At 42.0% G+C, this 15,636-nt stretch overlaps 1 protein-coding gene across 4 annotated transcripts in view; it reads right to left on the bottom strand.

Moving 5' to 3' along the window:
* Nucleotides 1-1,391: 1,391 nt before the first annotated feature.
* Nucleotides 1,392-15,636, bottom strand: part of LOC113149433 (estrogen-related receptor gamma-like) — a 29,958-nt gene continuing 15,713 nt past the window's right edge. For 2 of the 4 annotated variants that reach the window (XM_026341553.1, XM_026341554.1), the window contains 4 exons: nt 9,687-9,797; nt 9,203-9,364; nt 4,232-4,501; nt 1,392-1,704 (listed from right to left, as the gene is read on the bottom strand). In XM_026341553.1, coding sequence (XP_026197338.1) covers nt 1,460-1,704; nt 4,232-4,501; nt 9,203-9,364; nt 9,687-9,797 — 788 coding nt within the window. In that variant the 3' untranslated portion in view covers nt 1,392-1,459. Of the gene's footprint in view, nt 1,705-4,231; nt 4,502-9,202; nt 9,380-9,668; nt 9,798-15,636 lie in introns of all 4 variants that reach the window. The other 2 variants (XM_026341555.1, XM_026341556.1) reach the window with 2 other exon arrangements.

Here is a 15,636-nt window from a genome sequence, read left to right as displayed (position 1 = left end):
TGTCTAGTGTTTTGTCTGCCTTTGAAATGAGTATCTTCGAGTTCAAGATCCGAATGATAAATATTATACTATTTATCCTGTGAAAACTAAATCAAAAATCTCCCTTCATCCCTCCCCCTTTTCCTCAGTAGCATACCCTGTAGTCCACACTACACTTTATATGAGAACAAATGCATAAAGTCCACATATGTGATGGATAGCATACAGACACACACAACTAAGCACTACTACGATCAACTCTGGAACTAATGCCAATATAGTGACACTTGCTGTTTGAGATAACGATCCAAACAAAGAGGGCTGAACATAAGAAAAAGCAAAACCTATTCAATATAATGCAATCTAATACTGTAGCGTCATAAAATATAGGCTCATAAATAGGAATAGTGTTGAATCAGCACCTATATGACACAAATTAAGCATTAATAGTGATCAGTAAGGTCGTGGTAATTAGGGGCTATCAGGTTACATTAAAGGGTGTATTAGATTGCATTAGATTGCATAGATGAGGCTTTATTGTGCCCTGTTAAACATACATACAATTATTTTGTTTGGGGAGTCGTATGGTTTAAAAATTCTTAGTATAGCTTATTATGTGTGTTTCACAGTATGTTTAGTTGCCAGTATTCCTGTATGACACCGAACACAGAAGTTTAAAGTAAGGAGGGGGTTTAGTTCGTGTAAGTATTAAGCACTGATCCAGACTTGATGTCACTAGTACAACCCTCATTATTGCCGCGTTACTCGTAGATGCTTAGTACAAACATATGATGACTAGCCAACCACTGTCCTTCTGTAAGCACCAAGTTGACTACAACCACTGAGTTGATGAAGCTACTATGAGGTAAATATATTATGAGGAAATTGAGAATCTTACATACCCGTGGTGGGTACAGTTTTCTTTGATGGCAATTATAAGAATATGTCTAACAATTCTCCCCTCCCCCCCCCCGCCCAGTGCAATTTCACACAATATACAGTACACATATTATATGTAGACCAGTTAGAGACTATTGCTTTAACAACCGAGAATAAAAAAAATATGAATGAATGACAGAAAAACACAGAATGTGGCTACGTAGCCGTGTAGTTCTTTAGGACATTTACAATAACACACTTCCCATGTGAGCCAAACATAAGAGAAGAAACAAATTCACAGAAGCTTCAGGTGATATAGAGCAATGGGTCTCTGGTTATAACAAGACCTCGGTTGCCTGATTTCTGTACACAACATCTTTATATACAACATCGTAATCCCACGTGAGTCAGGCTGATATTCACCCTTTCAAAACCATTTCAAGTTTCTGGTTATTACCATTTAAAAGTGTTAAAATGACTCATCAGTAATCCAAACTTCATCCTTTCATTGTCAATTGGCACACCCCCTTGATTTTTTCATGGGCTGTCCTTCGTCTTGCATTGGGTGATGCAGCTGTCTGTTAAACATCTGGCCCAGATGTCAAGCCTTGGCCTCCAACATCTCGAGGAATAGTTTGTGCATGGGGACTTTGCCCTGCATTTTGATGCTGTAGAAGTGCTGAACGGCCTTGGTGGCGGTCTGACGGAGCAGAGGCAGGGTCATTAGCAGCTTGCCTGCTCGTCGTGGGTCCTCGGGGTGCTGGGAGCCCTCAAAGTCCTGCAGGGCCTCGTGGAGAGAATCCTGGAGCCTTTGGACAGCTTCAATGTTCTCTATGTGCATGGAGTCTGGAGCAAGCAGGACGGTGGGGGAGAGAAGGAAACAATATAAAGCAATTTTTTATTAATCATATGTTAAAGCTACATATAAAATGCTAAATGAAAAACATTTTCTATTGATTAGGGTTGTGACAAAAAAAATGTATAGCTACAACAACAATGTGGTGTTTTGCAGCAGCATTGTTTGCCTTTAAATTCTGCATCCTGTCTTTGCAAACATGCAATTTTGGAAAGAGTTTTTTTTTTTTTTATTATTGTTAGTGGTTAATGACGCTCCTTAAATAAATGCCTACGCGTGCCCAGGACTCTAGGGAGAGAGAGAGAGAGGGAGAGGTACTGTAGGTCTGTATAAATATACAGTGGGACAAGAAAAAGATTCATTTCTTTTGGTATCATGGACCACATACATCCCCCCCTGCTAATGAATTCAGATGGCTGCATTACTAGGATATCGTTCAGCTGAATGATGGCAGCAGATGGCCTTCATTTCCATAAGAAAGAGCAGTTGGCCCCCTTATGTATAGGCTCTAAAATAAAACCAGTTGAGACTTATTAAAAACTGCTCTCTATGTATAAGTCTACAAGTTAGAAGAAAAAAAAACAAAACAGGCCTGTCCTCCAAAGGACAAGCTGACAGAGTCTTTCAATGGACAAACAGCGGTTTGCTTTCAGCCAATTTCACTGCGGAGACTTACAGTGTCAGGTCTAATCTGAGTAGGCATCATATCCACAATTCATTAACTGATGGATAAAAGTCTGCACGAGAAAATGTCAATTCAATTCAGCACAATAACGGAGTCAAAACAATTCATCTTGGTATATCTAACAGAATAAGATGGACTCATCTACTCCTAAACACAGTGTATTACCAAAGCTAAACCAAGTGTGGCTGCTGATTGAAGTGCGTGAGTGAATTAGATCAGCTCTGCTATGTGTCGTGAAAGTTGAGGAGTGAAGTAAAACCGTGTATGAACATGTAAATGAGGCAGAAAAAAGGAAAGTACAAGGCTAATTATGTTCCTAACTGACTGATTAAGTCTCTTTTACCAGTCGCCTTCTGTGTAAATTGCGTTTCTATCTTGGGAAATTAACTAGGCTATGTGGACCGCACATGTGTTCCAGCACTCTTCATTTGAAACCTTCATGTTAATACTGATCTGATCCTCGTTTGGCTGTGTGAGCGCGGGCGTGTGTGTGTGTGTGTGTGTGTGTGTGTGTGTGAAACACAGTGAAGAGAGGGGAGGAAGGAGAGAAACATTTTCAAATGTGTGTCAGTGTGTGTGAATGCACAGGGAGAGCGGGAGTGTTTTCATGTGCATGTTGAAGGAGGTTAGGGCTGGAATGCAAAACTAACTTTGAAGGAGCAATTTCCATGTAATCCGTCAGCAGCCTGGCGTCAATCCCGTCGATACTCCGCTAATTACAAAATCAATGGCCATGAATTTCCACAGCTGTCACACCCACAAGACCCCTGGAGCCGAAGCTCTCCGAGACTGTGCTGTGCTGAGCCGATGTTGCCCTCTTGCTCTCCCTGAGCCTCCTGCTCAACCCCCTGCCTTCTTCTCTCACTCTTATCCCTTACCTTTACATCCCTGTCTTTCCATCAACACCCCCTCCCTCCCTCCCTCCCTCCCTCCCTACCGTCCCATTTATCCTCCACTCTCTGCATTCTCCCGTGGAGAGTTTGTCATCACAAGACTAAAGCTCTGGGCTCAGCATTTTTCATTTTTCAGTCAGGCAGGAGAAAAGACTCCTAACAGGCATTGATTAGTGGGGGACAGGCCTGGCCTCATGAAAAGCAAACTGTCGATATGGGCGCAGCATCTTCACATTGGAACAAACGAGCCCCGTCGCTCCCCAACGCTCATTCCACTCCACTTAACACATTTTATTGACAGTCCCTGTTTTCCTAATGAAATGCTAAATATATCTCCCTCGGCTGTGGTGCGCTGGCAGCTACTGTTATGGAGATGGAGAGAACTGAGAGCGCAGTGTGTCAGTGGCACATACACACACGTGTGTGCACACAAATTAAAATATAGATGGGGGGGATAGATATAGGGGTTGTTGCATTAAACAACCATTCTCCTGACCTTTTTGTCCCCTCTTATCAGGTATCCTTCATTGTGGAAGTGATCGGCTCACGAGATATGGACAATCACTTGACATTTTTCGCTTATTTCTTTGTTTGCTTTAATTAAATGCCAACTATCTCGATTTATTTGAGATTTAACATACAGATGTACCTTCCTTTCAAGCTCATGGCTCCTTCGCTCTTGTAAAGCAAAGTAAAGGATATTTGGCCAGGAGGCGACAGTTCAGAGCAGCAACTATTTGAGGAGAAGGGATTTAATGTACTGTTGTTGCTTAAATGTATTCTCTACCATCTTGTGCCACCTCTTCATTGATGTTATATGATGATAACTTAGTGAAACTGAAACCTCCTTATGTTTCTCTGAGACTCAGATTGAAACGCTTTTTGTTTTTGCTCAAATTTTGGGATGCACATTAAAATTAAAAAGGAGCTTAACCATACCCGAGTTGGCGAGGGCAATGGCTTTGAGTGTGACAAACTCCTCCTTCTCCATGCGCAGTTTCTTATAGCGTCGCACCAGTGGCAGGATGGCGACGTGCAGGTCCAGCAGGCCTGAAATCCTCGCCTGCACCTCGTCCACCACGTAGTCCTCAGCGTACACAATCTCGTCCTCACAGGGCAGAGAGCGAAACACGATGCTCAGCACTAAGATTTCCATCCAGGCACTCTGCAGTAGACTCATCTGGTCTGCCAGCGAGAGAGTGGAAAAACCTGCAGGATTAAAAAGAATGTGTTTATTTTGTATTTCCAGGTACCGCTGTACAACCACATGACAACTCACGAGATCAACTTATCAGCCCCATTGTCTGTTACTGGCTTTCCCAAGTCCCTATATGTTTTATGGGCTGTGTATGCAAATCCATACAATCCCCAGAGAAGCCCAACTTGAAACTGAGGCCGACCACTGTATGTAGAGGCTTAAGAGAAGAATATAAATCAATCATGTGAGAGCCTTTGAAACATGAGTCAGGGCTGCTTCAACCGTCATCTATTAACAGTCGGTCCTTAAATGTCCCAGGACGCAAGTATGAGACATCGTTTAGTGAGAATAAATCCATCACTAACACTAACCTACAAATAAAAAAGAAAGGAAATAAAATCACTGTAATTATATTTAATGCCAGGTTTATTTATTTTTAGTAAGAGAATTTCATTTAGAATATGCTGTAATGTCATGTATATCTATAGATCTATCCATACATTATGTTAACAACTTCTCTTGTTAAGAGTCGAGGATCGTTGGAGCTAGTCCCAGCCAAGAAGTGGCAAAAGCCTGGACAGATCGCCACTCTATGACAGGGCAAACATATAGAGACAGACAAACATTCACACTCACCTTCACATCTATGGGCAATTTAACATAACTGCATGATTTGGACTGTCAGAGGAAGTCGGAGTACCAGCAGAAAACCCATGCAGGCATGGGGATAACATGCAAACACCACAAGGAGCGAGGTCACTGTACCACACTGAAGTCCTATATGTTGTACTAATTTATATTTGCATGATTGTGTAAAATATATTTAAAGCAAAGGTATACTGGGGCAGTTAAAACAATTGAATTGTTTTCAGGTAATTGTGCTGGGGCGACATAATATTATGTAAGTATAACAAAATATTCTTAATTTAGCAAAGTTAAGATGAACTTAATTTATCCAGTTCTCAAGGTTGACTCATCACCTGTTTCCTCTAACATTCAAACACAGCACATCAAACAGACGGACACCTGAAAGGACCTTTACCGCCACAATGCCTTTCACTAGTGTATGGTGAATAGCGGGGTGACTGGAGGTATTGACCAGAGCCTTGAACCCACCGCCCTACTTACTTAAATGTGAGCGTGTATGGACGGGAATGGAGCAGGTTGACTTAAAAAAAGGTCCTTCTGATGGTTCTTATCAAGCAAATAGAGAAACGATGGGGAGAGAGAGAATCAGGCAGAGAGAAAAGAGTGCTGGGGGTGTCATTGATTAGTAGATTGTAATCAGTCCACCAAATGCGAAAGAGGGATCGATCCAAGCCTCAGATCTGACAAACAGACAGTTGATGGAGGACATCCGGTACATGTTTACTGGGGGAGGGGAGGACTATGGGATCACAGAATGTACATACTGTAGGCTGCATCAGGGGTTCAAAGACTCTTTATGAAGATATTCATATTGAAGGAGTCAGTAAACCTACATTTAGCCACGCATTTAATTGACTTTACTAGAAAAAGAACAACTGTAAAAAAGCAATGTTTTTATTTAGAGATAAATCAAAATTCTTACGGTTTATCAGCTAAATAACAGAAGCATTAATAAATTATATTATACATCCATACGCTGTTCTACTTTATTTTTGCCTTTTCTTTACATGTCTTTGCAATATTTCCCTCCACAGCTGCCTCCTTCTTTTCTTTTCCCTGGCATGTGTTTTTTTTTTTCCCTTGCACTCAATTTGCCGAGGCGATGGAGTGACTTCCTGGCTCCCTGGGGGTCGCCCCGGAGCTTCAGGTGCGTCGCCTGGAGGTGGCTGAGTTAAGTGTCGCAGTGGAGGGTGATTCCCCCTGATGAAATATCAATATTTCACCCTACAGATTTACTGCTGTTTGACCAAACATGACACAATATTGAGCAAACGGGGGGATGTCTGCGTCTCTGTCCCTGCAGCTTCCTCCCTGTGTAATGACAAAAGGCATCCCACAGGTTTCCACAGCTCTATAAGAAAGGGACTTAATAGGACATAATGAACTAAGCTAGGCTCATTACCTTTTATTTAGTTACTCTGAATTTCCTATTAAATCACCTACATGTTGATTGACAATAGATCATTCTCAATGACAGATACAGGTATGTTAAAAAAACTAGCCCCAGTGAGCTGTGACTATTGAATTAGCTTCATAACATCAAATACATGTCAAAAGAAATGCAATGACACCTGAATTATGATTTATATAAAACAATAAGCAAACGCTGATAATTAACAATATTTGTTCAAAACAACTAAAACATGATAAAAACATTTCCCAGCACTGTAAGTCTACATGTATTATTTCCTGGTTACAGGTCATACTGAACCACTGCACCTATTATGAGGTTTACCATAATAGCATTTCTGTAAGGTAGTCCTCAACGCAGCTTAACGTGTTTATGATTGTTTGCAGAAGAGAAACTGCTCTGGGTATGCAACAGTATAGTGCAGGTACAGATCCGATAAGCAATTGAATCCCTATTCACTACAATGAAGAGCCTGAGTGGTCGGCAGTGAAGCTTGAAGCTGTCATTGAGAGCTAGGTCTAAAACAGACAGCACTTCACTCTCTATTCATTTAGTATCATTACAGGCCTCCTAAGAGCCCTAATGGGCCTAATAAAAAGACAGAGGTAATAATGAGACTAGAGGGCCTTATATGAGCAGGAGGAGTAGGAGGGGGCGACCAGGGGAGCAAGAGAACAGTGAAGCCAGAGAGTGTGTGAAACATATGATGGTAGAGGGTGTGAGTGGTGAAGAAAAACAGGAAGAAAGCCATGCTCTGAGCTGAGTGAACATGAAAAACCAAAGGGCGCTGAATGCCGTTGCTTTGAGCATAAATCTACATGGTGTGTGTGTGTAACAGCTGCACAAATGAGTGGTCACCTCTGACCCCCTGATAACTGCGTGTGAAAGGTCCTGCCAGCGGCTGGCTAGAAATAAATTACAGCTACCAACTTAAAACCGTAACAGTTTTATTCATCAACTTAAAATTTCTGTTTTATTTTGAAAGATTATAAGATAATATTATAAGATAATATGTGTTGCCCATCTTTAAAGCACAATTCAACAATAATATTTCAGTATTAAAACAAAAACCTATTCATGTGTGCTTGTTTCCTCCCCAGGTCCCCACATCTACATCTAGATGTTGAGGGACTTTTGCATTAATGGATTGATCTGCAGTAATGACTCTTATTACCTCATCGTTAAGGCCATTTGTGCAGTGGACTAGAGAGTAATGGTGGGAGTGGACTGTTAAACTGTAGGGACCCCTTTTGTCTTAATCGTTACTTGATGACACTCTGACCCCGTGGCCCTGGGTAAAGTGTCCCCAGAGTGTCACCTGCCCCTTTAATAACTCCGTCAAGTCTGGATTTAGATCTTCATAGCATACAAGATCAATAGTTATACATAGAAGACGTAACAGAGACTGAGCTCCAAAAATATGGTGGTGAATTTCTTGAATTAATTTCTGCACCCTTGTGGCAATGAGTAAATTGAGGAGCTTGAGGCCCTCTTTGCCCTCTTCTCTGAAAAGCATACCTGAATTTTAAAAAGACCTAGTCAAGACATTATCTTGTCCTCAAGTTGTTCGATGAAAAAGAGGTCAGGGATAAAACGGCTTCTTTTGTCTCAGTGTAAATTCTGAACTGGTGAGACAGCACTCCTCAGCCTACGTCCACACAGACTCCCCTGTGCCTCTGCATGAGGTCCCCGGGGTAGGTTTGTGAGCAACACCGTCATCCAAACCAAACTGAATTAATTAAGGTGTCAAATGTAAATCTGATCATGAATCAGCGACTCAGGCTAACAATGGACAGAGCTTGTGATAACTGGAGAATAAATCCTCTGGTTGTTATATTTATGATCATGAAGGAGGATTTTTTTTTACTATGCAACATTACATACATTTTATATTATTTTGAAAAACTCCAATAAAAATAAAACAAATTAAACTGCACAGCAAGTCTGACTTAAGAATTCCTCAGCAAGGACTGAGGATATCCGTCAGTATTTCCCTAAATAAATCAATTTTACCACAGTCTCTGTGTAGTCTCCTTAAGTACGTAAGAGGATTGGTTTCTTTAAGTCTGGGATTGAAATGGAATACATTGACATAGAGGCGGATCCCACACCCCAGACTCTCCCACCCCGCCCAGTCAAATCAAAGGTTTCAGCTGCACTTTATTGATTAGATTTTAGAATATGGGACTAGCTTTTCCCTTAGGTGCAGATGAGTAGCAGATGTTAATTATCCTGTGTGTGTCCATGAATGTGTGTGTGTGTTTAAGTGTGTGCAACAGTCAGTGAACTACTTCAGTAATCTCATACAGGATCACTTCAGCAAATTAAAGCACAACTTCTTTCCATTACCAACAGCAAGAACTATTCAGTTGCCTTTCATACATTCAGCTATCAAAACTAGAAACATTTGATTTAACTATTAATAGAAATATGTATTTTTTAAATGATGATGATTTAAAACTGCTGGTTGGAAATACATCTTCAATATATTATGTTACTTAAAGTCTTCTGCTATTGAATTTTTAAAGCACATTCATGGCTTTAATAGAAAAAAAAATGCCTGACTGTCTTAAAATGTAAAATCAAGGAGCAATTGTGTTCATGAAACCATTTTCCAGACAACAGTCATTCATTAGCAGCCATGTCTTTCTACCTGGGATATGTTTGGCCCACCCGATGATGACCACCAGCTCGCGGTCGGCCAAGTCGCACAGCGTGGTCAGGGCCTTGATGTCTCCGTCGGGCATGGTGGGGTCGGGCATGGCATAGATCTTCTCTGGCTCCACCACCAACAGATGGGAAACAATCTTTGTCACTGAGAGAGAGAAAGATGAGGAAACATGAGACAACCGTGGGCGACAGCATATATAGAAAAACTTTGTAAAGAAAAAGAAAATAAAGGCAAGATGGATTACACTGGTAGACAAAAATCTAAACAAATAATAAATAAATAATACATTTAGTAATACAATAGTAATACAATAGTAATACAATACAATTTATAAATTTTTAACCGCAGTTATTCAAGTTCCAACATCTCTACAAAAGTCTCAAATTATGTTTTGATAAAAAGACTTTCTTATGTGCTAAAGTAACAATCCATGTCTGCAACATTTAGCTGGGCGACAAAGACTCACATGGCTTTTTGGCAGGAGGTGGGAGGGTGAGACCGAGGTAGCCACCATTCTCTGCATCCAGCCTTCGTTTGTACTTCTGTCGCCCTCCTCTCACCCGGTCCAGGCGTACACCTGCAAGAAAATATCAGATGTAACTGGAAGTTAAACTAAAGAGTGATGGCAACACAATGCTTATGCAGCAAGACATAATTAATTTAAGCAACCATTCAGTTTGTTGGTTCAGGACAAATTTCTGAATGAAATGAAATTAATTTTATTTGTACAGCGCATTTAAAAGTTGACAAAGTATTCAGAGAAATATTTCATTCATATACATATATGCAGCATATGCACATGCATAGGTTAAAGAGGTCTATACTTCTTCTTTATTTTTCTTGTTAACCTTTTGACTAAAAAGCAGGACCGTTCCATACGTCTCTGTCACAGATGGAACAGTGTAAGTACCTTGTTAGTATACAAACGTGACATATGTGGGATTATCTTGAAAGCCATCTCAGAGGACACTGGCTACATCAGATGCACCTTGTGTGCTGGATTTAAACTCTTGTATTAAAAGTCGTTTGAGCATTGAGAGGTAGAGCAAACAGATTTTACATGGTCAAGTGGAATTGAGTTGTGTGAGATTTCCCAGTGACTCATATAAATTCCTTTGATTCCCCTGGAAACAAAAGAATCCGATTAGGATGGTCTTTCAATTTCCTGACACTGACTATCCACTAACCTAATTACCCACCGTGCCCAGAGGGAGTTCATTCTTCCCAGCAAACACAGTGAGATCATTTTATGCCTGGCAGATTGAAGCTAAATCGAGAGCCCCTCTCCTAACACAGCTTTCCATTTGTACGCCTTAAAGTGATCAATAAGGCTTGCAAATAGACTTCTTGTTCTTTGAACACATGTGGATGCGGTTTTAATTAGTCAGCTAGGCAGCTAGGAACTGGGTTTGGAGCTTTAGTTGTTGTTTTTACCATTAATCTTGATTAAGGTAAATTTAAAATTATAAATTGTGCTTCAGGAGCCTGTGCGCATGTACTCCAGATATTAAATCAATTCAATAGCTTCTCCCTATTTAATGGCACACATAGGCCTAATAAAGGCCATTAGGAAAGGCTTTCACAACAATAAGCTTGTGTAATGCAAAAATACATTATATTAAGCAAGTGTATACGCCAAAGCCGTGCACCATAGACTTGTCAGACTAAGTGACAGTGAATTGTTGCTGCCCCACATCTACCACCATCCTCACACAGCGAACAGTGACACACAGGCGCGCACACACATACCCACTGGTTTCCCTGCTGTTGGCTGCAGGGTCATGTGGCTGCAACAAGCGACAAGTGGCCAAACAGCCGGAGTTAGAATTCCAAGATCCGCGGGGGCTGTTTGAACTTGGACATCCAACTGGCCCATAATTAATAGACGCTGACAAGAATTAAGAGCTCAGCGCTAACCAGTTTCAGTTTACAGTTTAGCGGCACTGCAAACGGCAGAGACCCAAGGAAGGAGGGCAGCGGAGAGAATGACAGACAGGGAGGACTGAGTTAGAAAACGCTGGAGAGTGGCAGGTTTTGGGGAATAAGATTAAACAAGCTGCTGTGTTTGGCTGAATGAATCAGTTTTCTGCACGACCCCTTTCTCTCCCTTTTTCTGTCCATTTCAGCATCGGGTGTACAGCTCCTCCCTGACAGTCCAGCCTGTCCCAGCCAGTGCAGGATTATCTCCTCCCCATGTGATACGGCACAGTACTGAGAATCTGACCACAACAAGACAGCTGGATGAGGCCCCTTTTAGAGGGCTGGAGGGCGGGGTGGAGGGGGGGTTTGTGTCATCGTCAGCACCGCATTCCACACGCCGGGCCCAAAAACCACAGCAGCGGCCATACTTCAAGACAATCACATCCAGAAGGGTCTGGTTTTGTGAGAGAGCGTGTGACATGGGAGCCAGCCGGGTACACGGATCATCTTCAAAGCATCCAGATCCATTTTTTATAGTTGCTGGCCCTTCATAAAGTGTGGCAGCCAAAATATGGATGCAGCCGGTGTGGTTATGGGGTAAAAGAGTGTGGGGAAGGGGAGGTGGAGGAAGTGTGTGTCCTGGATATTATGAGCTCGGTAAGATCATGCAGTATACACACTGCACACTGGGGGAGAAACAGACAGTCCTGACAGTCCATCCTTGTGTGTGTGTGTGTGTGTGTACGTGTGTGTGCATTCGTGGAAAAACGATGAGGCATGTTTGCATAGGAGCGATCTTTACAGCCACCTGACCCCAGCTTCCCTTTCACATCCAATATCTCTATTGACTAGTGCAACATTAAAGCACATTCCTGCCTGAAGCATGCCTGTTGTAGAAGCCACTGAGCGTACATATGTGCTATGTGGCTATTTACTCACTTTAAAACACTCCTCAGTTTAAAGTCACATGAAAAAAACACTGTTTTTTAAATTCAAGGTCACAGTCTGCACAAAAACAGCAACAAAACCAAAAAATAGTCAAAAACAAAATCACTGAATGTTTTATTTTATTTGTTATATGTCCCAATGCACCTTCTGGGTGAAATATAAAGTCTTTACTATTTGTCAAATTTTTGTAAAAACAGTAATAACTTAAACACTGGAATTAGCCTTTTGTTTGAACCAGTTCAGCTTTTTATTTCTTCGTACGTAGCTTTAAGTTTGGAATATTTTTTATTCTACACTGCATGACACTGTCATACAGTACATATTCTGTGTCCTAATAAAGCCCACAGTGTTTATTACGGCTGTTGTGTTGCATCAAATGGAAATATTCTAGAGGTCTGAAGCATCTTGCTATAAGATTTAATTATACCATGTGACCCTCAAGTTCCTAGACAAAATATAGATGACACGACCTCAGTGTCCCCAGTTATAGCTCATTAACACACAGTAGAAGAAACAAGAACAACTCAAGAACAAATCCAACATTAAGTGAAAATTAAGTGGATGAACAATAAATATTCAGCAAAAACAAAAGGTGCATCTTTTGTGAGAGAGACTGATTGATTCTACGCAGCCGAAGCTTTCGCCACATGACTGTGCATGTGGCTCTCACGGCGTGCATCAAGCTCGTGTGTTATTACATGAACATGTGCATGTGTCTCTATCTCACAGAACTATTTTCAGCCCCTCACCTGTCAGAGGCGCTTCTTTATAGAGAATGTGTCAGGATTGGCTGGATGGCGAATGCTGCCAAAGGGAGATTAGGAGCTCCCTATTTTAGCTGAGAAAAATCAGAGGGATGCAGCGTGCGCCCCCCCCCCCCCCTCCCCTCCTACACGGTTGCTCACCCTTTTCACGGCACAGGGACCTTGCCCTTCTAGAGCGACTTCTGAGGGCCGAGTCTGTAAGACTGTGAAGAGCTAAAGGCATGTTCATTTTAAAGAGTCTGGGTGGGCTAAAGAGTTCAGGAGAAAGTGGATATGAGACGAGAGGAGGAAAAAAAAAGAGTATCAGCATGATGTCCCACCTGCTCTTCCCGCAATAGGCTGACAAGACAAAGCTGGAGTTGTTCTCCCGCAGCCTCACACACTGGCATTGCTCTCTTTATCATGTTTAACACTTTTCATAAATCTGAGCCGGCGTGTCCACAAGGGGTATTACGGTGTATTACGGAGCTGCCCAGACCACAAATGTGGCTGTAATCGAAAACATCTGCACGGCCGGAGATGGCTGAGTGGATTCACGATCCCTGGTGCATTGGTGTAGGAAGCGTTTGGTTTGTGGCGTTCGCACAAATTGTTGTGTGTTGAGCCAGACGAAAGAGAAACAGACGTAGAGAGAGGTGGCTGCCAGTAGCACCTCAAAGTCCGACTCCATGTCAGGGGTGACATACATGCATGTGTGTGTTGTGAGTCGAGTGTAGTGTGAATTGGAGGGTTGGAAAGAGGTCAGCACTTCACTAAATCCCCTTCTTCAGAGTAACACGTGTTAGCGTCCGTGTCTGATCTATCACCTGCCAGACAGTGAGGACAGGCCAGCACAGAGCATCTGGGTGGGCTCTCAGCTGCAGTCTGGCAGCTACCCTGACACCCCAAAAAGCAAACAAGGCCCCATACATGTGCTGTTGGACAAGCGAGTTTGTAAAAAAGGGGCAAAGGGTCAAAGGGCGTTCAGTCCTTACAGTTGAACTCCCTCTGAAGAGGTAGTGCTAACCCAGCTTTGTATCATATGCTGATCAAATGTATCGGCTGAGACTTTCAAGACCCTCATGCAGTATAGACCTTTTCTTTATTTTGATGATGTAATCTTAGTGTAGGCTATAGATTGGTTTCTGATCTAAGCCTATTGATTGGAAGGGACCTGACAGTCTGTGATATTGGATATGGCTTTACTAATCTTTTGCGTATGTGGCTGGAGGAAAATAAGGCTGTAATGTTACCCTGGTTGCCACGTTCGCTCAGGAAAGACTGCTGATCCCTATCTGTGGTCGGGCGAGGGCGAGACAGTGGTGTAGATTGCCAAAATAGCCTGGCAGCTTGTATTCATTCACCACATTACAGCGATGTTGCCACAAGCAAAGAATACATCACAGAAACACCGAGCTAAAACTGACAAACATCAACTTCAGAACAGCAAAGATTTAAGTCTTTTATTTTAATTATAAAAAAAAAAAATCATGGCAGAAATTCAGTCTCAATAGGACAGTTAATATTTTAATTGCTGATTTGATAACATGGAGACGTGATTAGTTGATCAAGGATCTAAGTGGATTTTGTTAATGCAGTGAAACTATTATCCTCTGCAGATAATAACAGAAGTGACCCGAACCACTGAGTCAAAAAAATGCTAATTCAGTCAGGAAATTCTTGCATCACTTAACACCGTACAGTAATGCTATGGGGGTATTAGCGCTGCTATTAGCTGCGGGCACTGACTCCTGGCAGTAGTGACTGACACCATACCTTCCGCGAGTTGTAATTACGTGAGGGTTTTTCCACTGGACCTGTGACCTTTTTATCAGCCTCAGTTGGAAATTTAAGGGGTCAGTGAGTGAGGCTGGTTTCCTCAAACTGCCGCTACTGTCTCAACAACTCATCCAGACACTGTGCAGTGGCACAGAAGTAAAGCCAGATCTGGAACGAGGACTGCTATCTACATGAATCTCTTTGATTTTCCTCGTGTGTTGTGATAGGAAACTGTATACTGTGTATTTATTTTGCTTTCCCTTCTCCGTGTTGAGCTGATCCTTCAGCATACCTGATTTGTTTGCACCTGAAACACACCTAAAGCCACCAAACTACAACAGAACTGTGGAATGAAGTCAGCGCCAGGTGTTGCAAAGAGAAGGGAGTTCCCCTTCCCACCAGTAGTGGTGGTCTCACTCCGGCAGCTGGTCCTCTATAATTCAGGAAGGCATGCTAAATTGGAGCTTAGACAGTCACGTTAAAAACATTTAGACACTTTTGGTACCACTGATCACGTTCAGTTCTCTGTGCATCGTCTGCAGTGTGACATATTTCTTATGGTACTACAAAAAGGTCATAATTGACATAAATATCAAGGTAAAAAACAATTCACTAAGAATAATTATAAAATGATAATCTGTACGAAGATAAGTGCAACGTGTTTATAAGATGTTCATAAGATATGTGATGAAACATTTTTTGCCAGTGCTTGAAACCTTCATTTATGTTACTTTATGACATGTTCCCTTTTTCATAACCAGCTATTGGTCACTTCATGTACGATGATCTTATAACTTGAAATAGGGCAAGCTGCTGTACGCCGACGGATTTCACAATCAGAGTCTGGAAGATGCCGTGCCACTGCACTGTTCTGTGATTAAATGTCCTTTTTCCTTTAAATTGAACACCATCACTTTCATAAAAGTCACCTGCTGTGCCACATGCCACAGTTGCTGTGATGTTGCATTCAGAAGCGGCAGGCGGTGAAAGTGACAGCATCAAATTCCCCCTCACACACACACACAC

Source organism: Anabas testudineus, chromosome 24, assembly GCF_900324465.2.
Source record: "Anabas testudineus chromosome 24, fAnaTes1.2, whole genome shotgun sequence".
Lineage (NCBI taxonomy): Eukaryota > Metazoa > Chordata > Actinopteri > Anabantiformes > Anabantidae > Anabas > Anabas testudineus.
Note: the sequence above shows the minus strand (reverse complement) of the source record. Positions and strands in the feature narration are given on the sequence as shown.